The 27,697-nt window shown below is 46.1% G+C and overlaps 1 protein-coding gene across 4 annotated transcripts in view; it reads right to left on the minus strand.

Annotated features, from left to right (window-relative positions):
• The window catches only part of PNPLA7 (patatin like phospholipase domain containing 7), a 408,012-nt gene that overhangs the window by 15,685 nt on the left and 364,630 nt on the right, over positions 1-27,697 (minus strand). For 2 of the 4 annotated variants that reach the window (XM_054007690.1, XM_054007692.1), the window contains exons 30-33: positions 25,553-25,669; positions 21,949-22,097; positions 20,408-20,560; positions 9,319-9,429 (exon numbers count right to left, since the gene is read on the minus strand). In XM_054007690.1, coding sequence (XP_053863665.1) covers positions 9,319-9,429; positions 20,408-20,560; positions 21,949-22,097; positions 25,553-25,669 — 530 coding nt within the window. Of the gene's footprint in view, positions 1-9,318; positions 9,430-18,508; positions 18,694-20,407; positions 20,561-21,948; positions 22,098-25,552; positions 25,670-27,697 lie in introns of those variants that run through there. The other 2 variants (XM_054007694.1, XM_054007693.1) reach the window with 2 other exon arrangements.

A 27,697-nucleotide genomic window follows, 5' to 3' on the forward strand; every position in this document is an offset into this window, starting at 1 on the left:
AGGTTGGGCACCACTGTTTTAGAATATGTATTCACTACTTATACTAAACAATCTGTTCCACCCTGCATTTAGCTGTGATGCTGGAAATACTGTTCCCAGAGCTGAAGAAGAGCTCTGTGTGGCTTAAAAGCTTGTCTCTCTCACCAACAAAAATTGGTCCAATAGAAAATATTACCTCGTCCACCTTGTCTCTTTATGAAATGTACAGGGAGGCTCCCAGCACAGCCCTAAAATCCATTGTGTTGGGGAAATCACACTTAGAACTGGGGGCACTTGTCTGATGGTCATCACCTCATGCACTTTTAAAGTTATCCAGTGAGCTGGTAATATTTGATGCAATACAGGATGTTTTAGGATAGATAGGAAAGCAGCAGCAGCAAAAAGAAACAGCTTTATTTCTTGGAGTTGGACTTAATACTACTTTAGCTAACAGCAGCAGCTTCTTTTACTACCTTGCAAAATCACTTGTTTTCAGAAGTGAAAAACGTACACAGTGAGCTGGGCAGAGTTTAAGTCTAATTCAAGTGGTTTGCTCAGTTAGAGATTCAGATAATTTCAGACAGATTTTGCTAGAACAGTCAAAACTGTAAAAAAAAAAAAAAAAAAAAAAAAAAAAAAAAACCCTCACAAATCAAACACTCAGTCTAAAATCTGGGTTTTATCACTACAGCTTCCAGGTCAGTAGTTCATTAACATTGTCTCCACTACAAGTAAAGCAGCCATGTATGACCAAGTATGAGCAGGTATGACCAAGGCTAAGTCTGGTTATAAAACCATGTTCATACCATGTTTGTAACCAGGTCAGGGAATATCTATGTTGTAAGAAGGTTCTCTGGCACAGTTATATTTGTAGTTTAAACAGGGCCTTAATCACGTGATCTCCATGTGAATGTTTTGGGCTCCACACTACAAGAAGGATGTGGAAAACTTGGAAAGAGTCCAGTGGAGGGCAACAAAAATTATTAGGGGTCTGGAGCACATGACTTATGAAGAGAGGCTGAGGGAACTGGGATTGTTTAGTCTGCAGAAGAGAAGAATGAGGGGGGATTTGATAGCTGCTTTCAACTACCTGAGAGGGGGTTCCAAAGAGGATGGATCTAGACTGTTCTCAGTGGTAGCAGATGACAGAACAAGGAGTAATGGTCTCAAGTTGCAGTGGGGGAGGTTTAGGTTGGATATTAGGAAAAACTTTTTCACTAGGAGGGTGGTGAAGCACTGGAATGGGTTACCTAGGGAGGTGGTGGAATCTCCTTCCTTAGAGGTTTTTAAAGTCAGGCTTGACAAAGCCCTGGCTGGGATGATTTAGTTGGGAATTGGTCCTGCCTTGAGCAGGGGGTTGGACTAGATGACCTCCTGAGGTCCCTTCCAACCCTGATATTCTATGATTCTATGATTCTCCTCACCTACCGATCAGCACCCAAGGAGTCCTAAAAGTTGGGAATCAGAATTTTATCTTGCTGAGCTTAACTTCTCTCAGAATTCAGAGGACACTGGGCTCTTTAGGCCAGATGAAGAGATTCCCCTTCAGCAGAGCCTCCCATTACAGCCCAAGTGTGGAGGAAGAGCTGGACACAGCACTAGACAATCTACAAATGCTTTTTTATTGTTTATGAAATTTATAATTCAATCCCCATTACTACAGGTGGGGTGGGTAGCACAAGCCTATTATTAAAGCTGCCTGCCACATCCCATTATAAAACCCTGTTTTCCATCGCTCATAACTTTACCAAACTTTAGGGAACAAAAGCTGAACAGGGAAGAGGGAAAGGAGTAGATTAGGTCAAGCCATCTGGTGAGACTGGAACTCGAGTGGTGTGCAGAGAAACTAGGAATGGTTGGGCAAGGCCATTGGGGTGAGGAAGGGAGGTTGGTACTGGTAAGGTAAGGAGACTAGTACTGGGAGCTGAGGTGGGCAGGACTAGGACTGAGAGCTGATGAGAGAAACATGGGGGGATGGAGACTAGAAGCCTGTTGGCTGTGGGGAAAAAACGCTGAGATTGGATGAGGAGCTGGTGGGATAGGAGGAGACTGGGACTGGCTGTGCAAGGAGACTGCGAGTGAGTGTGGGAAGTGGGAGATTGTGATTTAAATAGTAAGCCCAGAGGGGGAGACTAGGACTGGTTGGACAAGGAGCCTGGGACTGGAAAGCAAGGAAGACAGGACTGGGGAAGAGACAGTACTGGGATAGATTGGAAGTGATGGGGCAGAAGAGGACTTGCTTGGGGGAAAGCAGGCAGAAGAATCTGTGCTCACTAGCACACATTCCCCTACAGAGCCTGGAATGGAGCCTAAGATTCCAGAGTCTCACTCCTCCTTTGCTGTCAGAAACCTACTGGCAAAGTTGTGTCTCATTCACCTCCATTGCTGGTTCACATAGCGTATGACAACCTACTACTGCTATCAGGTACTCCATTAGCTCAGTGGCAGAGATCCATGCGGTGGATCTAAATGTTCCAAACCAGCTGAGGAACTATGTGGGTGTCAATGATGATACACAATGAAATGTCTGTTTTTTCAGTTTGATTTTTAAACCCCCTAGGAAATTATACACAAAAAAGGCCATAAAGGTTGCAAAGTCAAGAGCTCAAAAGTTAGAAAATATCAGAATTAAGGCTGCCTGTGCACCCTTAATTTGGCCCCCTTGCGTGTATCCATTATGACAATTTTTAAATTACATAAGCGCATACTATTTCCCCACTGCACCTGCCCCATTCAGTTCACAGGATGGAGGAGTCTCACTTCACAAGCAGCTATTCAATATTTTGTTTCATTTTCACTGTCAATGTGTAGCTCAATCTGTTCCCAACCTGTCCCCGCCCACGGAAGGACCCACCTACAGAGGGCAGACAACAGTGTAGTCTGCAGTCCCCTTCGATCCTTGGCCTCTGCTGTGACAAGACAACAAGGCGGCCAATTAGTGGTCACTGCCATGGTGGTTTATCATAGAATGATAGAATATCAGGGTTGGAAGGGACCTCAGGAGATCATCTAGTCCAACCCCCTGCTCAAAGCAGGACCAATCCCCAGACAGATTTTTTTTTACCCCAGTTCCCTAAATGGCCCCCTCAGATTGAACTCACAACCCTGGGTTTAGCAGGCCAATACTCAAACCACTGAACACCCCTCCCCGAACACATGGAAAGTAGATTGTGAACATTGGCTCAATTCACACAGGTCATCAAACAGCCATAAGACAGAAACGAGAACTGTCATTTACTGCTCACCTGGGCCTGAGTCACAGCAGTGACCCGATGTGAAAGGTTCTCTTTTTCCACAACTACATCTTACTGCCACCCAGACCCTTCTAAGTCTTTTTAATACCTCTTTGTTAAGGTGGCACTTTCCTTTTTCTGTCCACCTTAGACCTCAGTTCCTCCTATGCCTCTGACACGTGGGGTTCACAATTCCTCCATTGATTAAGGTTGCTCACTAGTTGTGGTATGTGTTCCTAGGTGATGCCAGTGCAGTCAATATCCTCTGTCACAGTCTTCTGCCAGTTCTTCCTCGGCCTTCCTCGCTTTCTCTTTCCTCCCTTGGGTACCCAAATCAGGGCTTGCTTAGCATGTTCACTAGATGAAGGACATGTCCCAAACAGTCTTTCTTTGGCGAGATTTCCTAACACGTCCTGCTCTGTCAGCTAGTTTACTCTCACATACGTTACATTTTGTCTTTCCAGTAAAACTATGCATCTTCCTCAGCCATGTGTGATAGACAGACTCCAGTCTCTTTTTGCTAGCCACTGTCATCAGCCAAGTTTCTGCCCCCTACAGTAGCATGCTCAGTACTATCACATGGTATAGTTTGGGGTAGCCCTAGGCATTATTTTTTGTGCATTATTCAAACCCCACTCTGAAGACAGAGTTATTAACTTCCTCAAGGGCTTTTCTATGGTGCTCGTCACTATAGTGAGCTCTTCACAAACATTAATTTCTCTTCACAACCCCTATGAAGTGCAGGCAGGGGATTAGTCCCACTTTATAGATGGGGGACTGAACCACAGAAAGTTCAAAGTCAAAAGTTTCCACTATTTTTGGTGCCCAATATGAGACACACAGGATCTGATTTTTTGGAGTATTCAGCATTATATAGCACTTTTTATGTTCAAAGCACCTGGGAAAAGTTTGGTTTAAGTGACTTGCCCAGCACTACATGGGAACTCACATGGAAACTCCATGGCAGAGGTAGGGATAGAATGCAATTCTCTAGGGCAGCATTCACCTGCTTCAGCCACGAGACTCTCCTCTTTCTGCCTGCAGTCCTTGCCTTACTCATTACACAACTGCCAATTTCTCCAAGGGTACGTCTACACTACCCGCCGGATCGGCGGGTAGTGATCGATCTATCAGGGATCGATTTATCGTGTGTAGTGTAGACGTGATAAATCGATCCCTGATCGCTCTCCTGTCGACTACTGAACTTCAGCTCAGCGAGAGGTAGAAGCAAAGTCGACGGGGAAGCCGCGGCAATCGACCCCGCGCCATGAGGACATGAGGTAAGTCGAACTAAGATACATCGACTTCAGCTACGCTATTCTCGTAGCTGAAGTTGCATATCTTAGATCGATCCCCCACACCCCACCCAGTGTAGACCAGGCCCAAGAAATGAAGCACAGTGGTCCTAGAAAAAACAACCTCCTTTACTAAATACAATGCTGATTCATCCCCAGAGCAGGCCTACCCTGTGCACTGAATGAGGCAGGGAACCCGTGGAAAAAATGCTATGTGATAATGTAATTTAAAGACTGTAACCTAATGTATATGCACAAGGGGGCTGAATTAGGGTTGCACCAGGCAACTTTAATTTTGGCATTTCCTGACTTTGCAATCTTAATAAATGTTCTTTTAGCATAGTGTGTGTGTAATATGTATGTGGATAAAAAGTTTAGGAGATGATTTCCTACATTTAATTTCTATGAATTTACAGAAAATTTACAATCTCCTTTTCAAAAATGCATGTAATGCAGAAAAGGTAAAAGCAATGAATACACACTCTGCAGATAGGCCAGCACAGTACTTCTCCATCCCCTCAGCTGCATACCACTGAGAAGCTATGACATTTTTAGCAGTATAAGTGCTATGACATTTTTGATGGGGTTCCATAACCCCATGGCTTTGCCCTTCTGGAGAGACCTCTGAGTCACCCCTCTCCCAAGAGGGCTGTGACAGATGGATCTCTCTGGACACTGAATTTATAACTCAGTCAGTATGTAATTCTGATATGGACTAAGGCACAGTGAGGATCCTGGACTAACAGCTCCACAGGGCAATTGGAGACACAATGGACGGATGGAATTCTGGACAGGTAGGAATTAAGAAATTAAGTGAAATGAGACGTCAGGGATTCAAGAGGCAGGTTTCAGTGTAGAAAAAGGGGAGGAGGCTCAAAGGGAAGTTACACAGCTGAAGAGCTGGGGAGAAGGATGAGTCATTCAATCCTAGTTTTGGGTACAGGAAGTCAGGGGCCCTAGTGGGAAGCCTTTGACAGGATGGAGGCCATGGCTCTTCCAGGGAGTGACTTCCCAGAACAGGAGAGGAACACAGACACACTGTGGATTCCTGACGTGGGACACTGAGCCTGGTCTACACTGGGGGAGGGAGGGGGGTCGATGTAAGATACGCAACTTCAGCTCCGGGAATAGTGTAGCTGAAGTCAACGTATTTTATTTCGACTTACCTCCCATCCTCACGGCGCGGGATCGACGGCCACAGCTCCCCCATCGACTCCGCTACCGCCGCTCGCCCTGGTGGAGTTCCGGAGTCGACGGGAGCGCGTTTGGGGATCGATTTATCCCTGCTGCTGGCTGAGTGAATGGAACCCCAGGCCGGCAGCAGGCTCAGCGGTGGCCGGGACCCGCAGCCTGCCATTAAAAAATAAAAAGTGGCTTGCGTGCTGTAGGTTGAGGACCCCTGTTCTAGTGTATACAGTGTATACTGTGTGTACTGTACTTTATGGTAATTTTCACTATACGCAATTTTCCTTTCACACGCTGACCTTAGAACCTAACCTCCGCGCAAGATGTGACTCCACTGTAGTGTAAAAAAAAATTTTTGGACACCGCTTTTTGGTGCCCCCAAAGCTTGGCGCCCTAGGCGGCCACCTAGTTTGCCTAGTAGTTACACTGGCCCTGAGAGTAAGGGTGTACAGAGTAGAATCCTAGAGATCTGGGGACCCTTCATGCTATAAATTCAACCTTGACATGCTGGAAATAGGGAGGAGGAAAGTCCAACCCTGGGGGTACAAGGGAGATGAAGGCACGCAGCACTTTGCTGAATTGGGCCCTTGGTTTGCTACTGCTATCCCCAGGCACAGGACCCTTGTATCTTGTGCTGCCGCCCCAGAACATGTGGACTGTGAGCAGATTTTAATTTGGGCCAGCAATAGGAGTGAGAGATTTATTTTCTCATTCCGCTATCTGCACACTTGTACAACTGGACTGTTGTAGCACGCTTCTCTCCAAAACTGGTATTGGGGGCATAGTGCTGTGGCTCCAATGAGCTTGAAACTGAGGAATGCCTGCTGTCCTTAAAGACCCCCATAGCAACACAGTATTTCTCTCCAGAGTAGAGGTATCTGGTATCTTGGCTGCATCCAAAATTGGGGTATTACTACCAGACATTCTGTGCTCTGCATTTTGTACTTTGTTTCCTAAAGCATTGTGTGGCGTTGCTGTTAAACAGCTGCTGTGTTCCACCCCATAAGTGGCTGAAGATAGACACACATCACATCAGCCACGCCATCAGGGGCTCGTTCACCTGCGCATCTACCAATGTGATATATGCCATCATGTGCCAGCAATGCCCCTCTGCCATGTACATTGGCTAAACTGGACAGTCTCTACACAAAAGAATAAATGGACACAAATCTGACATCAGGAATCATAACATTCAAAAACCAGTAGGAGAGCACTTCAACCTGTCTGGTCACTCAGTAACAGACTTGAGGGTGGCAATTTTGCAACAGAAAAGCTTCAAAAACAGACTCCAACGAGAAACTGCTGAGCTGGAATTGATATGCAAACTAGATACAATCATCTTAGGCTTGAATAGAGACTGGGAATGGCTGAGCCATTACAAACATTGAATCTATCTCCCCTTGTAAGTATTCTCACACTTCTTATCAAACTGTCTGTACTGGGCTATCTTGATTATCACTTCAAAAGCTTTTTCTCTTACTTAATTAGCTTCTCAGAGTTGGTAAGACAACTCCCACCTTTTCATGCTCTCTGTATCTGTATATATATCTCCTCAATATATGTTCCATTCTATGCATCCGAAGAAGTGGGCTGTAGCCCATGAAAGCTTATGCTCAAATAAATTTGTTAGTTTGAACAAACTATACTTTATACTTACCTCCGGGTCTATACTTATCTCCGGGTTCGGCAGTAAGCAATCGATCTTCTGGGATCGATTTATCGCATCTTGTCTAGATGCGATAAATCGATCCCGGAAGTGCTCGCCGTCGACACCGGTACTCCTGCTCCGCGACAGGAGTATGCAGAGTCGATGGGGGAGCCTGCCTGCCGCATGTAGACCCGCGGTAAGTACCTTGTAGTTCGAACTAAGATACTTCGACTTCAGCTACGTTATTCACGTAGCTGAAGTTGCGTATCTTAGTTCGAACTGGGGGATTAGTGTGGACCAGCCCTAAGGTGCCACAAGTACGCCTGTTCTTTTTGCGGATACAGACTAACACGGCTGCTACTCTGAAGCCATATACAGCACTGGCACCTCTGTTAAAGAAACGCCTAATAGGAAAGTAAAATATTGCTCAAAGTTAGCAAAGAACTTTAAAAAAAACAGGTGATTAAAAAGTACTCTTCAAACACACATCAAGAGCCAGTTCCTTCAGACACAGAAGACGCTGCTAAAAGAGAAGTTAGATGTCAAGCCCAGCTTTGTTTTGCTTTTCTTGACTTAATTTCAGAAGTTTTAGCATTGTGGTGAGCTACAATGAAATCCTTGCTAATCCCTTTGAACACTGGTCCTTGCTCAGGCAGAAGCGTAGAACCTTGGAGCATACACTCCAAGCGGGTAGTCCTCACTAAGGAACCAAAAATGCAGGCATGCATCCAATCAGCTCTTAGCCATTCTCGTCAATCCATCATTTTTGTAACCTCAGGAGCTCTTAGCAACTGCCCTGCCTGCACAGTCTCTAGCTATCCCCCTCCCTACACCCTGAGCTACCCCCTCCCTGTACCCTGAGCAACCCTGTGCCTGCACACAGCCCCTAGTTACTCCTTCCCTGCACCCTAAGCTATTTTCAAGCTTTTTGCACTGAGCTGATAATTTTTGTTTGCAACACCCCCACAACCCAGACAGGCTGGGTGGTCTGCTGAGGTGAGTCAGGGGATGGAGGTGTCACTCTCTCCTTGGACCCTGTCGTGTGCTCAAGCCCCGCTGGCCCCTGCCCTCCCCCCAAATAGAAGTCAAACTATGCCTATGCCCAAGGTCCCTGCCCCGAGGCCCCCCACACCCACTGGGCCCTGGAGTTTTTATAGTATGTTGGGAGGGGGACGGGGGCTGAGAAAGAAAAGAAACTCCCATCGTGGAGCATAGGGATTCCCTTCCCCAATGAGCCATAAAAAATCCTGTCTCTGGCTCTAAATGGAACTCTCAATATGGTTATAACAACTCAGCCACACTAAAGTAACGCTTAGGTTTGTCAGGACCAGCTCAGTTCTGCAACCTAAACATTGGCTACTCAGATGTGCTGAAGCAGATAGCATGAGTAGAGAAGATGGTACAAGTAAAACTTGTATTTTAACTACCATTGATGGCAATGTCTCATGCCTTCACAGAGTCTTTGATGCCTGCTGTATTAAATTCCTTTCCTGAAATAGGCCGTGCAGGCATTTTGGTACAGGACTGAACACACAGGGCATAATGCAAGATTTCTGACTGACTGAATACAACATTCATGACAACCGATCAGTGGATATGATAGACAGCTAGGCTTTTAAAATGCCAACGGTGCCTGCTCAGCTGCCTGAGTGCTGAGTACCATTCAGCTGATCAGAGATGAGTCACTGGCCTAGTAAACCATCATCAATAAGCAGGAGGGACGCCTGTCTGAGTATTGTTTGAACGTGATAAAAGTAACTCAAGATGCTAAAAATCTGAGAATAACTAACTTTACTGCAATGTATTTTTAATGAATGTGCCTATATTCCCAGTAAGGGTCCATGAAAAATCCCACCCCCTTTGATAGCCTTTAACACATTATACAGCAATGCCTGGGTCAGAGAGCTCTGCTCAGCTGTGCTCTGGCTGCTGGGTGACATCACGTAATAAGTAGAGTACTTTTAAACTGAACACTTACACCAGATGTTTTGGATTTGCAGATCTCCTGCCTGTCTTTTAACATCTTGTCAAGGACTCCGCTCCTGCCCCAGACATTAAATACTGTCTTCCCATGCTGATATCCCACTTCCTGGAAAGAGACAATCAGAAATAAAAACTCATCATCAATAACAACTGGACAACACCATGCTTCATGCCACCTCCTCTACCAACCAGAGTGCTAAGCACAGCTTTACCCTCTGGGCCCGGGATTTAGAATACAGTATCTACTGCTTCAGCTCTGAGTTACTCCGAACACTCAGCCTATGAAATGGGGAGCCATTAACTGTAGCAAGGTGCTATTTTACATCAACAAGCTCACGTGACCTTTGGTCACATGTTACAATCATCTTTCTGGAACAGCTTTGTGCAGTACTGCACATCAGACAGTGCTGCATATAAGGAGACACCAACGAAACATCTCTTTATGGGAAAAGACAACAGCAAAGCCAATTAATATGGGACTCCTCTGCTGGGCCAGGTCTGACACAGGAATTACTATCGGCACTGCTGTCAAATGACCTGTACATGTGACTCATGAATACACACAAGCTGACCAGCACGTAGGGGCTCTTGCTTTTACATGTAAATTTCAGGTTCTGTTAGAGGTGATATGAGCAACTACTGCTAAAGTGCCTGGGGGAGTTTGAATGCGAATACCCCATTTTCCAGCCCTTTAAAACTCTTATTTGCAGTGGGAATGACAACTTGGCACCCATACTGTCTGCACGAAAGTAATTAAAAATAGCTCCTGTCTTAGGGAATGTCTACACTGCCAAAGTTAGAGTGCCGCTCAGAGAGTGCTGAAGGAAAACTGCTGTTGTGTGTTCACACTGACAGCTGCCTGCGCAATAGCGTGTTCACACTTGTGGTGCTATTAGGAGGGGCACACTCTAAGCTGCTATCCCACAGAGCATCTCTTCCTCTTCTGATGCTAAGACTTGTGGGAAGGCGGAAGCAGTTGCGGGGCATCCTGGGTCCTGTCCCAATGCCCCGTGATGCATTGCTTCGCATCCCAGCAATCCCTGTGCTTCCGTCCGCATTTGGAGCCATCTTTCAATGGTTTGTGTACTGTGCGCCTTGCCCTGCTTCTTTCGGGCTGCAGGAATGGATCCCACACTGTTGATCAATTTGCTGCTCACACTGACCAACACGTCATGAGTGGCAGTGGAGTTATTCCTTAAACTACAAAGGCAAGAGGGGTCTGGAGCACATGACTTATGAGGAGAGGCTGAGGGAACTGGGATTGTTTAGTCTCCAGAAGAGAAGAATGAGGGGGGATTTGATAGCAGCCTTCAACTACCTGAAGGGGGGTTCCAAAGAGGATGGAGCTCGGCTGTTCTCAGTGATGGCAGATGACAGAACAAGGAGCAATGGTCTCAAGTTGCAGTGGGGGAGGTCCAGGTTGGATATCAGGAAAAACTATTTCACTAGGAGGGTGGTGAAACACTGGAATGCGTTACCTAGGGAGGTGGTGGAGTCTCCTTCCTTGGAGGTTTTTAAGGTCCGGCTTGACAAAGCCCTGGCTGGGATGATTTAGCTGGGAATTGGTCCTGCTTTGAGCAGGGGGTTGGACTAGATGACCTCTTGAGGTCCCTTCCAACTCTGATATTCTATGATTCTAAGAGGAGTGCGACGTTGATCTCACCATGCATTGTAGCTATGACATGAGATTGCGTGTGGCATTCACGGAGGTGCTGACCACAGTGGAACCCCGCTTTTGGGCTCGGGAAACAAGCACTGAGTGGTGGGATCACATCGTGATGCATGTCTGGGATGATGAGCAGTGGCTACAAAACTTTCACATGATGAAAGCCACATTCATGGGACTGTGTGATGAGCTTGCCCCAGCCCTGCGGCGCAAGGACACGAGAATGCGAGCTGCCCTGCCGTTGGAGAAATGCGTGGCGATTGCACTGTGGAAGCTGGCTACTCCAGACTGCTACCGATTGGTCGCTAAACCAGTTCGGAGTGGGAAAGTCGACCGTTGGAGTCGTGTTGATGGAAATGTGCAGGGCCATTAATCGCATCCTGCTCGAAAGACCATGACTCCGGGCAACATACGTGACATTGTGGATGGCTTTGAACAAATGGGCTTCCCTAACTGCGGAGGGGCAATCAATGGCAGGCACCTTCCAATTCTGGCACCAGACCACCTAGCCACCGAGTACATTCATCGCAAGGGGTATTTCTCAATGGTTCCCCAGGTGCTTGTGGATCACCATGGGCATTTCACAGACATTAACGCAGACTGGTCCAGAAAGGTGCATGACGCACGCATCTTTCGGAACTCTGGCCTGTTCAGGAAGCTGCAAGCAGGGACTTTCTTCCCTGATCAGAAGATTGGGTAGTGGAAGTCGAAATGCCCACTGTGATCCTGGGAGACCCCGCCTATCCCTTAATGCCATGGCTCATGAAGCCATAAACAGGGCAACTTGACAGCAGCAAGGAGCGGTTCAATAACGGGCTGAGCAAGTGCAGAATGACCGTGGACTGTGCATTTGGCCGTTTAAAAACCCGCTGGCAATGCCTGTATGGGAAGCTGGACATGGCCGATGACAATATTCCTATGCTTATAGCTGCGTGCTGTACACTCCATAATATTTGTGAAAGGAAGGGTGAAAGCTTCACTCAAGGCTGGACCACAGAGGCTCAGCGCCTGGAGGCTGAGTTTGAACAGCTAGAGACCAGGGCTATTAGAGGGGCACAGCGCAGAGCCATAAGGATCAGGGATGCTTTGAGGCAGCAATTTCAAGCTGAAAGCCAGTAATATTTGTTGCTATGCTTGGAATTGCAGTGCTTGTAATGCTAGGAGGTGATTGGTGCCCATGATGCAAGAAGGGACCTTAACATAATTGTCTATTGCTTTGCAGGGCTCTTTTTGCTTTCATTTAATAGAATGAAGATTGCTTTCAAACCAACACAAATCTTTTATTGAAAGACAACAACCAGAGGAGAGAGTCAAACGAAAAAAATCATCAGCGGGGGGGGGGGGGGGGGGGGGGGCGGGGGAATGGGGAAAGCGGGATGGGGGTGGGGGAAGGGAAGGTCTCAAGAGGAGGATGGGGATTTGTGTATGTCCAGGGATCATACCCAACCTTCTCCTTTGGAGTACAATGCAGCGGGTGCTGGGCTTCAGCAGGGCCAAACTGCAGAGGGATGGGTGTTGAGTGCAGTGGGAGTCCGCAGTGCTGGACTGTGATGGGGGAGGAGTGGAATGCTGCGGGAAGAGAGTGAAGCCAGGAGGCTGCTAGCAGTGTGTTGGCGGGGTGTATGTGGGGGTGCGCATGGGAAAGAGTTTTGTGACAGTGCCTGCAGGGGAGGGCGGGCGCGGAGCTGCTCGGTTTAAAGAACTAGTATCGCCTGGAGCGTGTCCTCTTGGTGATCCATAATTGTTAAGAGCTGCTCCGTGGCTTCTTTCTGGTGTGCCGTGTTCTCTTTTTGGTCCCTTTTCTTGCTGTCTTGCCACTCCTTCAATTCTTTTTTCTCATTGGCGGAGTGCATCAAAATCTCACACATAAAGTCCTCCTTAGTTCTTCTTGGACGCTGTTTAATTCTGCACAGCCGTTTTGCCGCCGATAAGGGAGGCTGGCCTCCCAAGGTCATCTCTGTGAAGTTTAAATGCAACATTTTACAGAAGCAGTATTGTTTGCAACACAGACAACACTGTTTCAGTGCTTTAAAACACAGCAAGTACTCACACTCCTGTCACTAACTGGCTGACCCCAGGCAAGCACACATGAGCCACAAGACCCCCAAAATGGTGAGTTGCTGCAGGGGCAGGGTAAATCACTGTATACTGGGCACGTGCCTCTTGGGCACTTGGGGAGAGCCAGCACTGTAGGGTGGGTCTGATAATCATTCCTGTCCCCACACTTTCCACAGGAGGTGATCATTATGGAAGATATCTTGGTGCTGAGGGTGAGGAGGGAATCTAGGGAGGGTCTTCTCCAAGCCTGTGGCTTCTGCCCTGGCCCCTATGCGGCTAGCCTGAGTGCAGCAATGGTCCCGCACCCCTCCCGGCAAAGTGGAGTGGGAAAGTTACTGTTAATGGGGCAAATAACAAAGCAGATCTGCCGAGGAACCTACGGCAGCAGATTGCCCAGTATCTCCATGAGAGTTTCCTGGAGATCTCTGAGGGAGATTCTAATGAAGTGAGGTAGTGTATCAACAGCCTGTTCTGCCGCTCAGACTAGGCATGAGGTGGGAGACAAGCCTGCTTTATGCAACCCTCCTGCCCCCAACAACTCGCTTCAGCAATTCCCAAAATCAGATCCACTTACCAGGGGCCTCCTCTCCTGTTTGCTCTTCGCCAAGCTCTGACTGCTATGACTGGCTAGGCTGCTCCAGGGTAGAAAAGAGCTTCTGACTGCATGCATCTCTGGCCTCTGAGTCATCCTCTGCCTCTGGGTCCCCCTCCCCCTCTTCATCCAAGATTGCCTCCTCCTGGCTCGGTCCACTCGCAACGGGCATGCGAGCCAATGAAGTATCCGCAGGGTCCTTCGCAGTGGAGGTGGGGTTTTCACCGAGTATTGCAGCCAGCTCTTTGTAGAACCGGCTGCTCGTGGGCGCAGCACCGGAGTGGCAGTTTGCCTCCTGCGCCTTGCAGTAGGCGTTCCACAGCTCTGTCACTTTGACCCTGCATTGCAATGTGTCCCGGCTCATGGCCCCTTTCTGTCATGCATCATGAAAACTGACCGTAGGTATCATAATTCCTATGGCTGGAGTGCAGCTGGGACTGGACAGCCTCCTCTCCCCAAATGCCAATGAGGACCAACAGCTCAGCATTTCTCCAAGCGTGGGATCGCCCGGTGCGTGGAGCAGGCATGGCCACCTTGCTCAGGAGTGGGAAAAAAACAGCGCTGGTAGCTACTCCCCTTCTGGGGGTGGGTTTTTTTTTGTGGGGCTGGTGCTGCGACATTAAAGCACTGCAGCACTTTAACATTGCTAGTGAAGACATGGCCTTATTCTTTTTCCTACAAAGCAGCAGAAAAGGCTCCAGGAAGAATTGAATTCTAGTGCTTAGAGCAGTGGTTGTTAGGAGTCCAGGTTCTATTCCCAGGTCTATCACTAACAGGCAGAATAAGTGTCAGGAACAGCTCAAGGTTTCATAGCGACCATAATCTGCCCCAAGTGGTTCCTAGCTCTGTAGGTCACACTCTGGATCTTGTGTCTGGAATGGCACTGGAGGTCGCGGGGGAGTGGAACTCCCAGACAGACGACTGACTCTTGTGGTCTAGGATCGAGACACATCTTGATGGGGAAAAAAGGCCTGTTTAGAGAGCTGCCCTTGGAGGTGAATAGAGCCTGGGAGATCACGGACAGGCCAGAGGGAGAATACTGTTCAGCCTTCAGACTATTCTGTCAATGGTTTTACAGATTCCAAGGCCAGAAGGGACCATTGTGATCATTTGGTCTGACCTCTTGTATAGCACAGACAAGAGAACTGCTCCATAATAATTCCTAGAGCAGATCTTTTAGAAAAACATCTTATCTTGACTTGTCAGTGATGGAGAATCCACCATGACTCTCGGTAATAGTTCCAGTGATTGACAACCCTTATGGTCAAAACTTTACAGGTTATTTCCTCTCTGAATTTGTCTAGCTTCAACTTCCAGCCATTGTATCATGCTAAGACCTTTTTCTACTAGGCTGAAGTGCCCATTATCACATTTTTGTTCCCCAAATAAGTACTGTAGACTGTAACCAAGTCACGCCTTAACCTTCTTTTTGCTAAGCTAAATAGATTGAGCTCAAATCTAATCCTTAATCATTCGCATGGCTACTCTCTGAACCCTCTCACAGTGGACACCAGAACTGGTCACAGTATTCCAGCAGCAGTCACACCAGTGCAAAATATAGAGATAAAATAATTTCTCTACTCCTGCCCAAGAGTCCCCCGTTTATGCACCCAAAAATCCTATTAGTCCTTTTGGACACAGCATCACACTGGGAGCTCATGTTCATCTGATTATCCACCATGACCCCCAACTCTTGTTCAGAGTCATTACTTCCCCAGCCTATCAATATGACCTACATTCTGTGTTTGCTTAGAATAGTCCCAAATAGCCTGGATCAGATGACCTTCAGGACATATGGCAATGCCTATCTAGGTGCATGGGTTGCCGCAGAGGTGGATTTTTGAGGGGAATCAGCAAGGAATTGTATGCTCAATGACTATTACAATTAAATTTATTTGTTTGGCAGAGGTGCCTGAAATGTTGGATAGACACCCCCTTTTTATTTTTGTATAAATCTAAATAAATAGGTAAATAAAAACCTTTGACCCAGTAGCTCATGAATGCCCACTCAGGTAACCATGGTTTATAGAGACCCTGCAACAGGTGAAGCCATAGGGTGTTTGGCTGGTATGCCAGTGGAGGAAGTCAAGAAATGTGTCTCCATCAGATCTGCTAAAGCAGGATGACAGCTTGGTATACCTGCACAGCTGCCAATCATCTACTGTCAAGCTTCTCTCGTAGTGAAGAATATGAAGTTACTTTGTGGCTTTAAATCACTCACTTGGCCTTAAACTGTCTGCTTCCACAGACAGAGAACAATGGTTTGAGGGGTCAATGCTTGTTCATCTCTTAGTGTCGGCCAGTCTCATCCACTGAGGCTCTGGAGGGGCTGGATTCTCTTCTCCACGCCCCTGATCCCACAGTCTGTGAGTTGGATCCATGCCCATCCTGACTGGTGAAGGGAGCACCAGGGCAAGTCCTGGGTCCGTTGCTGGTGGAGATGATCCGAGTCTGCCCATGGGTAGCAGGATGCCTGATTGAAAAAGCTATCATGCAGCCCCTGGTTAATAAAGCACCACTTGACACTGACAGTCTCAACAGCTCACAACCCATCCAGGAGATGGTGTGGGAAGTTCAACTCGCCTCAGATTTCCTACATTCTGGTTAGTCAGGTGTTTGAGCAGGAACTGCACTGGTTGCACAGGGTGAGGATTTTCTCCTAGCAATGAACAAGAAAGAAGTGTCCATGCTCACTTTAATCACATTCTGACACCACGAGCCATAAGGTTTGATTGGGTCATCTAAAGACATAAGATGCTGCTGAGTGTTCAGATCCCTCTGGGCGGTTGGAAAGAATGGTCTGGGACAATTGCTCTTCTGCCGAGAGGACTCTCACGTGGGGCTCTGCAGGCAGTGGTGTAGCCAGGGAACAAGGGGAGCAATTAAAAAAAAAGGCGCCACTCGCTGTGGTGCTTTTACTCACCCGGCAGCGCTCCGGGTCTTCGGCGGCGGGCCCTTCACTCGCTCCGTGGGTCTTCGGCGGCACTGAAGAACCCGCTGCCGAAATGCTGCCGAAGACCCGCGGCGCGAGTGAAGGTCCCGCTGCCGAAGTGCCGCCGAAGACCCGGCGCGCCGCCTGGTAAGTAAAATAAAAGCGCTGCAGCGGGTGGCACCTTTTTTTTTTTAAATCGCTCCCCCGGGTGAGTATAAAGGCACCAAGAAATTGACAAGGCGCCACTTGTGCTCAGTCGGGGAGCGGCCGCTGCCCCGCTCCCCCCCAGCTACGCTACTGTCTGCAGGGCTGATTTCATGTCTCTTGTGGAATGTGTACGAGAGGGTATTAGGAGAGTTACTGAGGAAACATGTCGCACATGTAGGAATCCAGTTTGCTGATGATGCTCAGCTCTAAGCTTCCATCCTTCCCAACACAACTGGGGCAGTGGAACGAATAACTTGTCTTTATGAACTAAGGAAATGGATGAGGGTGAACACGCATGTAAGCAAACATCTACAGTACAGACCCATTTACGCGCGAATCCGCTTAAAGTGAGGTAGCGCCATGCCTCCCAGTGCTACCTATTTAACACGCGAGACTCGTTAACATGTGGTACAGGAACTTGCTATGTAGCGCCAAAGATTTGCTCACTAACTCACTGACACAGAAATCGACAGGAAGTGCGGAGCGGAAATGTGTTGTACGTCTTTACCGATATTGGTAAAGATGTATCACGCATGCTTAGTCATTGTCACGCTAGAGAGAGATAATATATACAGTAGTACTGTAGTTATATAGTAATACAATATATATATACTACATTAGAAAATTTTAACTGTAGGCCTCATATAATGGCAGAGGGCAAGCGTCAGCGATCCTACACTGTAGAAGAAAAGCTAGCTGCAATAGATCAAGTAAACAGCAGAGAAAGCCAGGCCAAAGTTTCAAAAGATATTGGGATTGACGAATCTACTCTCCGAGGATGGCTAAAAACTGAATCTAAACTGAATGGCTTTGTACAAAATATTGATTCTGCCACGGGGCTTAAGCGAAAATGTGTGCGCTATTCAGCAAAACCCACAATAGACAAAGCCATACGCTTGTGGTTTGCTCAGGAAAGGCTGAAAGGAATGCCACTAAGTGGGCCAATTCTTCAAGCCCAAGCCACAAAATTTGGAAATTTAACGGGGGATGAATCATTCCAAGCCAGCAAGGGGTTTATAAGTCATTTTAAAAAGCATCATGACATAGCGCAGGTATCGATTTCTGGAGAAAGCCGATCAGCCGATGAATTGTCCGTGAACGCGTTTCCCACTGAGTTAAAATCTATTTTACAAAATGAAGACTACCACGAAGAACAACTTTATAATTGTGATGAAACAGCTTTATTTACAAAACTGCTACCTGATAAGACTTTAGCCTTTAATTACGAGACACAGAAAACAGCTGGATTTAAAAAGAAAAGATCGTGTGACTCTTCTTTTTTGTAGTAATAAGACGGGCAGCCACAAGCTTATCCCTCTTCTCATTGGCCACTTTCATAACCCTTGCTGCTTTAACCACCTCAATAGAGTCAAACTGCCAGTAATATACGCTAACAGCAAAAATGCTTGGATGACGAGACACATTTTTGATGACTGGTTTCACAACAGCTTTGTTCCAGCTGTTCGTAAGCATCTGCGGTCGAAGGAACTTGAAGCCAAAGCACTTTTGCTACTTGACAATTGTCCAGCCCACCCTCCAGCCAAATCACTGGTATCGAGAGATGGAAAAATTCGAGTGCTATACCTATACCTACCATTCAACACAACATCAAAAATTCAACCTTTAGACCAGGGCATTATTCAGAATTTTAAAAATAATTATCGATGGGAGCGGATTTTGGCGATTGTGTCATGCACGACTTCAGGCATTTCCGAACTCCTGAAACAGTTAAACATGAAGGAAATTATTCATTTAGTTAAAAAAGCTTGGGACAGAGTAAAACTAAAGTCCATTGAAAATTGCTGGATGAAGGCTCTCAGTGATGTTTTTTCTGTCAAAGACGGCTCAGACTTGGAAAACTCCAGCAGTGGCACTGATTCAGAGCCAGACTTTGAAGGATTTTCGGAAAGACGTCCTACAAACAGGCATGCAGACAAAAGAGGATAAAGGTAAACTTCTCTTTCAAATGATAAAAGATTTTAGTTTGGATACATCACCGGAAATCATTACCGAGTGGCTGGAGATGGGTGAAGATTGCCCGACTTCAGAATTTCTGTCCGAGGAAGAAATATTAATGGGCTCATGCGAGGCTACGTTAGACCACAAAGGCGATGGCGAGAATTCTACTAATGCAGGCCTAAATGACAATGACGACGAGAATGTTGTTGAAAAGGTTAAAATTTTGCCCACAGAAGCCCTTAGTGCTGTAGAAACTTTTGTAAGATTTATGGAGGAGCAAAATGCGGAAAATATCGAAATCATTCATCAGCAGCGAATGACAAACTTCATAAGAAAGAAAAAAATGTGAGCATGAAAGAGCAGAAAATAATGGCTTTTCCTTGTTGTTTTTTTCCTAAGTGAATCATAGACACTTTTTTCAGCATGGCCCTCTTAACCCACGGTCCGTTAACACGTGGTCATGACAGCTTGACTCCCAACATCCGCGCATAAACAGATCTGTACTGTAGCATGTTAGTGAGCAGCAGGTGGAGAACAATAGTACAGCTCTACAACAGTGACAATGAGCATAAGCTTCTAAACAACAGTCCACTGGAAAGGAAAGAAACCTTATTCTACCCAGGGGCGGCTCTATGTATTTTGCCGTCCCAAGCACGGCAGTCAGGCAGCCTTCGGCAGCATGCCTGTGGGAGGTCCGCTGGTAACGCGGATTCGGTGGCATGCCTGCAGTAGGTCCGCCGGTCCTGTGCCTTCGGCGTACCTGCCGCCGAAACCGCGGGACCAGCAGACCTCCCACAGGCATGCTGCCCTCACGGCTTGCTGCCCCAGGCACGCGCTTGCTGCGCTGGTGCCTGGAGCTGCCCCTGATTCTACCCTTTTTAAATTGCTGAATTATTTCTCTCTGAAAAACATCAGTTGCACATCTGGTGTCAATACTTTGCATGCTGATTTATGATATATACAAACAGACAAAACTAAACCCCAAAGACCTGTGAACCTGATACTATCCCTTCATTAATAGTCCTTCCACTGACATTGGTTTTGTTCTGCTGATACTATATCAGGTGCAAAGGAAGTGCAGACGGTCCATAATATTAATAGAAGTGTTGGAATGTTAACTGTGTCACAGACATTCTACTATTCTGCTCCCTTTGCCTGAACAATTCACAGCCCTACCAGCTTATTCCCACCCTCCCCTTGACTTTATGAGCTATTCTCACCCAATCAGGGAAAAGAAACAATGCCATGTGACTTGTGTACCAATTATAACTAAACAAAACAACTCAGATTTCAAATACCTATAGTGAACAGTACATGTCTGATCCCCAGAGTAAAGTTGCTGGCAAAAAAAAAGGAGAGGAAGTTGCAATCTGCTCATGGGTGTTACACAAACAGAGTAAATGATTCTATTCAGGTTCTTATCCTGAGCTGCTCACCATATGTCTTTCCATGGTATTATTCAGTGTGACTTCTTTGCTCAGCTCTAATATGTACATAGCCTACAGAGAGCTAAGTAGTAAGAAATCTAGTTCTTGAGAACAGGTTCCTCAAGAAAGAGCCTAGAACTAGCCCTTAGCACTAGGGTTGTATTGCTGCAGTGTTCATAGGACTCTGTTGCTGCACAGAAGTAGCTACATCAGGGGCCCCCTACACCCTCAAGATTCACTTACACAGATTTCATCAAACTTCCCAAAGTCCAGGGTGCCATATCTGTCGATGGGCGGCCGAATGTATTCACAATATTCACTGTTCTTGACCATCTCCAGCTGCCGCACGCAGCACACATACGCAAGCCGGGTCTGGATCTCTGCCATGTTCAGCACCTGCCAATCAGCCCCAGATAGCCATCAAATGCATTGCAAGACTTTCATTAGCACCACTTGCCCTGAACTGGCAACGGTAAAAGGGAGAAATGCACTCCAGTGACTCAGGTGTATCTGCAGAGCCTTTCACATCCCACCTCCCTCAGCCTCCTAGGAGCACACTGCTGACCGCCAGCCAATCTGTTATCAATGGCAGAGACTCAGCTTCCATCTAACATATGAGACCTTTCTGCAATTCAAGCAGAAGTTGGTCGTTAATTCCAGGAAATACTGGCACCTAGAAGGAGATATATAGCGTGACGCAGAAGGGGCGCGAAGTTCTCTTAGGGTGGGGATGAGTAATGAGCCAGCTTGATTTTCTGGTGCCAGACACTGCTTTAGGTGACAGCTGGATTTGTTTCGCTGTCATAGCCCCGCATTCCTTGGGACAGAGAACATCCCAGTGTGCTATGGAGGCAGCATGTTCAACCCCACCCTGCATCACTCACAACAGATACCCACTGGGGGAGTCCAGTATTATTGAGCTCTGAAAAGGAATCCTGTCCAGTCCTCAGACCAGGCCTTTTCGAGGAGGGGGACTGCTAAAGAGGGAGACCCTAAGGATTACAGCAGGGACACAGGGAACCTGAAGGAAAATGGAGGAAATGAAACATTAATTCGAGCTGATCTGACTTCACCCAGGAAGGAAATCCATAGCTCATGCAGCCGGTCATGAAAACAAACATCTAAGAATTTATTATTTCTGCCCAATGCAAAAATCCCTATGTTCAGCAGCAAAGAAACATAGCGAAGTGGATAAAGCTCCACTCACTTTAATTTCTAAAGCAGCCAAATCCTAACTGCGTCAAGATTAGTTGTGCCAAATTCACTCCAATTGGAGAGGGGCTCTTTCACCCCTATCAAAGCCAGGTCACCGGCTCTTCGCTATATTCAGGGAGCAGTTTGGGAAAAGGTATCTGAGCTTGTACAGCACCTAGCACAATGAGGTCCTGGTCCATTTCCAGGGTTCCTAGGTGCCTCCACAATACAAATAACGAATAATAATAATATTGTATTTCTGTAGTCCCCCACTCAGCCCCCAGAGGAATTTGCTCTTGCGTGGAGAGCTGGAGTTGGACTCCTTAGAGGAACAAATGATTGGTATTTGGCTGTGTGAGTGCCACTCCTAGCTCCTCCCCAGATTCAGACAACTGAATTCTCCCATAACATTGTATTTTCTTTTATGCTGGGACCTTGCCCAGCTTTCCCACACCCCAAATGTCATCTTGCAACCCAAGATGCAGGTGACCGAGCAATCGATTCCCAGTCTTGTTTCTCAGATACACAGTGAGATAGTTCCCTTCTGCTTACTGAAAAATCACTGCGATTTTAACATAAGCTTACAGTACCTTCACTTTTTCAACAAGGGGATTCCATCTCTTCCACAGCAACCACCAGCCAGACAGAGCGTCGCCGTAGTTGGTGAGGTCCGTCTCATCCCGGCTGCCCACATCAATTGCTATCACCACTTTTGCCCCCATGGATCTTGCAACATCCGCTATTGGGAACAAAGCCACATCATCATTACTCATCACTCCTCTCTTCTACAACACTCACCTTTCTGGAGCTGGCCAATGGAAGCAGGGAAATGGATTTCCAAGGATCACGACAGACCACGCAAGCACAGCATGGGACAGTACAACAGGATTCCTTTTCATACAGCTTCCAGCACAGACATTTATGAATGTTTTGCAGAGAGAATTACTTACCTCAGAATAATACTATACTAATTATACTCTTCATAGTGATGTATAGTACCTGGGTATAACTATCTCTTTATAATCCCTATTTATTCTAATAATTTTCTTTCAGAAACCAACACAAATGTTGATCATTAAAAGAAAGGCCTGTGGGATCATCCTTATCATGGCAAATCCCAAAGGGACATGTCCTCCTTGCAGATCAAGCACCACCCAGATTACTCTCTGGCTAGGTACGTAAGGTGGCCTAGCTGTATATTCAGTTTAGGTCCATCACAGGCAATCTTATTGCACCACCAAAGCTTCTTGCACCCACATGATCACTAGCTGCATAGTTGCCTTGCTTGATACTTGAATGAAGCAGCACAAATGCAAGAGGACACAGAAGAGGTCAAGGCAGAATGACCAACTGGGGAGAGAAATTGACATAGGTCAGAGGTTGGGAGAATATCAGTCCATGAAGAGCTTTGAAAGTAAGGAGGAAAATTTTGCTTAGATTTAGAAATGGACAGATTAGTGATGGTGACGGGATGGAGGAGCATTTCCCACTTCCTGAAGGGACAGAGTGGTCTGGCCATGACATTCAGGAGCCTGACAGTTTAAGGAGTAGGAATTTAGGAAGGTGCTTGTCAAGGCTGCTTCCCCACTTTGAACTTTAGGGTACAAATGTGGGGGTCTGCATGAAAACTTCTAAACTTAACTACCAGCTTAGATCTGGTCTGCTGCCACCACTCCCAAACGTGCTAATTCCCTTCCCTGGGTAGCCTTGAGAGATTCTTCACCAATTCCCTGGTGAATACAGATCCAAACCCCTTGGATCTTAAAACAAGGAGAAATTAACCATTCCCCTCCTTCCTCCCACCAACTCCTGGTGGATCAAGATCCAACCCCCTTGGATCTAAAAACAAGGAAAAATCAAGCAGGTTCTTAAAAAGAAGGCTTTTAATTAAAGAAAAAGGTAAAAATCATCTCTGTAAAATCAGGATGGAAAATAACTTTACAGGGTAATCAAACTTAAAGAGCTCAGAGGACCCCCCTCTAGCCTTAGGTTCAAAGTACAGCAAACAGAGATAAACACTATCAAAAAAGGTACATTTACAAGTTGAGAAAACAAAGATAAAAACTAACATGCCTTGCCTGGCTGTTTACTTACAAGTTGGAAATATAAGAGACTTGTTCAGAAAGATTTGGAGAACCTGGATTGATGTCTGGTCTCTCTCAGTCCCAAGAGCGAACAACCCTCCCAAAAAAGAGCACAAACAAAAGCCTTCCCCCCACCAAGATTTGAAAGTATCTTGTCCCCTTATTGGTCCTTTGGGTCAGATGTCACTCAGGTTACCTGAGCTTCTTAACCCTTTACAGGTAAAAGGATTTTGGAGTCTCTGGCCAGGAGGGATTTTACAGTATTGTACATAGGAGGGCTGTTACCCTTCCCTTTATAGTTATGACAATGCTAAAGGAGGGATTTGGGGTGCTGAGCAACTCACAGAAAAGAGAAATGTGGGGAGGAGAAAAAGCGCAAGATCCAGGATAACTATGGATAGTAATTCCAGAATCTCTATGGATAGTAATTCTGTGCTTGAATAATAAGAATATAGCAGTAGGGACATACTACCAACCACCTGACCAGGATGGTGATAGTGACTGTGAAATACTCAGAGAGATTAGAGAGGCTATAAAAATAAAAAACTCAATAATAATGGGGGATTTCAACTATCCCCATATTGACAGTGTACATGTCACCTCAGGATGGGATGCAGAGAGAAAGTTTCTTGACACCTTAAATGACTCTTTCTTGAAGCAGCTAGTGCTGGAACCCACCAGAGGAGAGGCAATTCTTGATTTAGTCCTAAGTGGAGCACAGGACCTGGTCCAAGGGGTGAATATAGCCGGACCGCTTGGTAATAGGGACCATAATTAATTAATTTAACATCCCTGTGGTGGGGAAAACTCCACCTCAGCCCAACATGGTAGCATTTAACTTCAGAAAAGGGAACTACACAAAAATGAGGAAGTTAGTTAAACAGAAATTAAAAGGTACAATGCCAAAAGTGAAATACCTGCAAGCTGCATGGAAACCTTTTAAAGACACCATAATAGAGGCTCAACTTAAATGTATACACCAAATTAAAAAACATAGCAAGAGGACCAAAACAGTGCCACTGTGGTTAAACAAGAAAATAAAAGCAGCAGTGAGAGGCAAAAAGGCATCCTTTAAAAAATGGAAGTTAAATCCTATTGAAGAAAATAGAAAGGAGCATAAACTCTGACAAATGAAGTATAAAAATATAATTAGGAAGGCCAAAAAAGAAGTTGAAGAACAGCTAGCCAAAGACTCAAAAAGTAACAGCAAACATTTTTTCAAGTACATCAGAAGCAGGAAGCCTGCTAAACAACCAGTGGGGCCAATGTACAGTTGGCTAATGAGAAAAACATTTTAATAGATTGATTTTGAGATTGATTATCATTGATTTTAATGTTTCATGAATTCTCCTGTTAAGAATGGTTTCAGAGTAGCAGCTGTGTTAGTCTGTATCCGCAAAAAGAACAGGAGTACTTGTGGCACCTTAGAGACTAATAAATTTGTTAGTCTCTAAGGTGCCACAAGTACTCCTGTTCTTTTTCCTGTTAAGAATGATATTGCTTTGAATCTTAGACACTAACAGCAGTTAATATTTCACCATTGTTGCATATTTAGAAATCAGTTCATATTTATGCTCTGTTCTTCCAACAGATTCAAGAAAAAATACAACCATATGTTTATAGTTTTATTCCTTCGCTCCTCCCCAACCCTTTTTTAAAAATACACATGAGAATATGTTCTAATAATTAGCTTGACATTATATTTTTGGCACATGATTTGAAAGGAAACATTCCATCCCAAGAGGCCATCTTGAAAAAGCCTGTATAACAACAGACTTTGAGCCCATTTGGGGGGAGGGATAGCTCAGTGGTTTAAGCATTGGCCTGATAAACCCAGGATTGTGAGTTCAATCCTTGAAAGGGCCATTTGGGGATTGGCCCTGCTTTGAGCAGGGGGTTGGACTAGATGACCTCCTGAGGTCCCTTTCAACCCTAAGGATCTATGAACAAAGCAAAGGCCTTGTATCCAGAGGACAATGCAGCTCTGCTAGCCTCCAAGAGATCAGAATGGAGTTGTTTGGGAAGGTAATCACACTGACATATGCCTGTGCAGATGGAGTTTTACCATCTGTCTTCTTGGTGAATTCCAAACAACTATCTACAAACATACCTGGAAGATTGTTGATATAACCTCCATCCATCAAGAGATGTCCATCCTTTGGATCACAGAGAGGGGGCATGTACCCAGACAGTGACATGCTGGCACGGACATACCTCCAAAGGGAACCTACAGCAATGAGAGGGAAGACATCCATACTAACCCAGTATAGCAGGAATGGGCGGGGGCAGCTTTCAGAGTCATTACATGTAATTTTGTGACAGATAATATACCGAGGGTTGGATTGCAGAATGCTATTAAAGCACCTGAATGACTCCCAAATTATAATGCAGGCTAGGCAAAGGGTTACTCAGTCTCCAACTCAGCAAAGCACTTAAGCACACACTTAACTTTAACCATGATCTTAAGCACTTTCCTGTATCACAGCCTCCACCACCACCAAAGAACAAGGTTTCTTCTGCGAACAAATGATGGGGAGGAATCACTAGCCTCAACTGTGCTGAAGGCCATTAGCCCCCAGGAAATGCCACATGCAGCAGAGCTGAACACATGGAATACGTCAAGTATCAGGGGGTAGCCGTGTTAATCTGTATCTACAAAAACAACAAGGAGTCTGGTGGCACCTTAAAGACTAACAGATTTATTTGGGCATAAGCTTTCGTGAGTAAAAACCTCACTTCATTTGACTCCCTCCCCTCCCCCCAAGTTTTACCCGTGTTTAGATTTTTAACAGGACAGCAGAGACATCACTATAAAGATGTGGGATTCACCCCTACACCCTTTTTGCTTAAGCAATGTTTCGACTTACAACGCAATTCTGAGGAATGAATTGTGTCGGAAGTCCAAGGACTCCCTGTATCTCTAGCTTCCAGCCCTTCTAGCAACTCACTTCCCACTCATCTTCTATACGCCAAAGTTATCTGCCTTGCTTGCTGTTTAACCCTTCATTTTCCATGCAGCCTGCTCCAGTCCAGCTCTGCCAAACAGCATCAAGGAGGCCCACCACCCAGCATGCTGCTAGCTGGCTGGAGGAGCACACCAGGGTCCTAGTTAACCTCTAGTGTAGATACACCAGGGATCATTATTCCAGCTGGAGCTTCAGAAATAGCTCCTTCTATGAGGCCATTTTGAAGAGACTGGTGGAGGTGGGCACCTACCAGACTGGTGAGCAGTGCAGGAAGTGCATCAAGCACCTGAAGCAGCTGTACTACAAGGTGAAGGATGCAAATGGCAGGTTTGATAGGCAATGTACCGTCTACATGCCCCTGCTATGAGGAGCCAGACTGGCTGCTTGCCCCACCCTGAGCACTGAGCCCACTGTCCTCCATGACATAATATTGACCAGGGGCGATCTCACGTGTGATCCAGCCTGAATGCAAAGCAGGGAAAATTAAATTTAAACACACAAGTAGTGACTCTTTCAAACTACCTTTATAATTATTCCTTGCAAAACAATTAAAAGAGTACAGGCTTTGCAAGCATGAGCGCAAATCTTTGCAAATTCTGCTCAATAACACCTCTGTCACATCAATGTAATGATATAGATTTATACCTTGACTAGCAAAGCACTGTCCCAAACACCATGGCTTATAAGTCCCTTGGGCTGCACCAAGTGGTAAAGTCCCTTTTGGACCTCAGTGCAGGTCCTTTTTGCTCTGGCTATTCACAGAAAGCTGTCTGGGATGGGATGCGGGAAAGTGGGGAGAATCCACTCTGCTGCTAGCAATCCTCTGCTTCCTAGTTTGGCATCCTGTTGTTCACCTGAATTTTCCTTCACTACCTGCAGGTGATGCTTGAAAATGTTTCCTGCAGCAGAAACTCTAGTCTATCAGTCAGATACCTGGACAGGGCAAACTTGCTATGGCTGTCCAGAATTTACTAAACCTCTCCACTTGTTCAATCAGCAGATACCAAAACATCTCCTTTGCCTAGATGGATGGAATCCCACCACAGGTCTGGGAAACAGGTTCTCTTTTCCATTCTGGAACCTCCAGAAGATTTGTATCTTCTGGCCTGCAACAATGTTACAACTAACACTGGTAACTCTGCCCTTCCTAGGACTTCACACCTCACCCTCTCTCAGCCAAGCCCAAATTTTTAAAACCCGGTTAATGAAATGCTCATCTAATTCTTACCAGAATGTGTCTGTGGACTGCCAACATTAGCTGTAATAAAAGCATTCCAAAGTGATAAAAC

The sequence above is a fragment of the Malaclemys terrapin genome, chromosome 17, assembly GCF_027887155.1.
Source record: "Malaclemys terrapin pileata isolate rMalTer1 chromosome 17, rMalTer1.hap1, whole genome shotgun sequence".
In the NCBI taxonomy this organism is placed as follows: domain Eukaryota; kingdom Metazoa; phylum Chordata; order Testudines; family Emydidae; genus Malaclemys; species Malaclemys terrapin.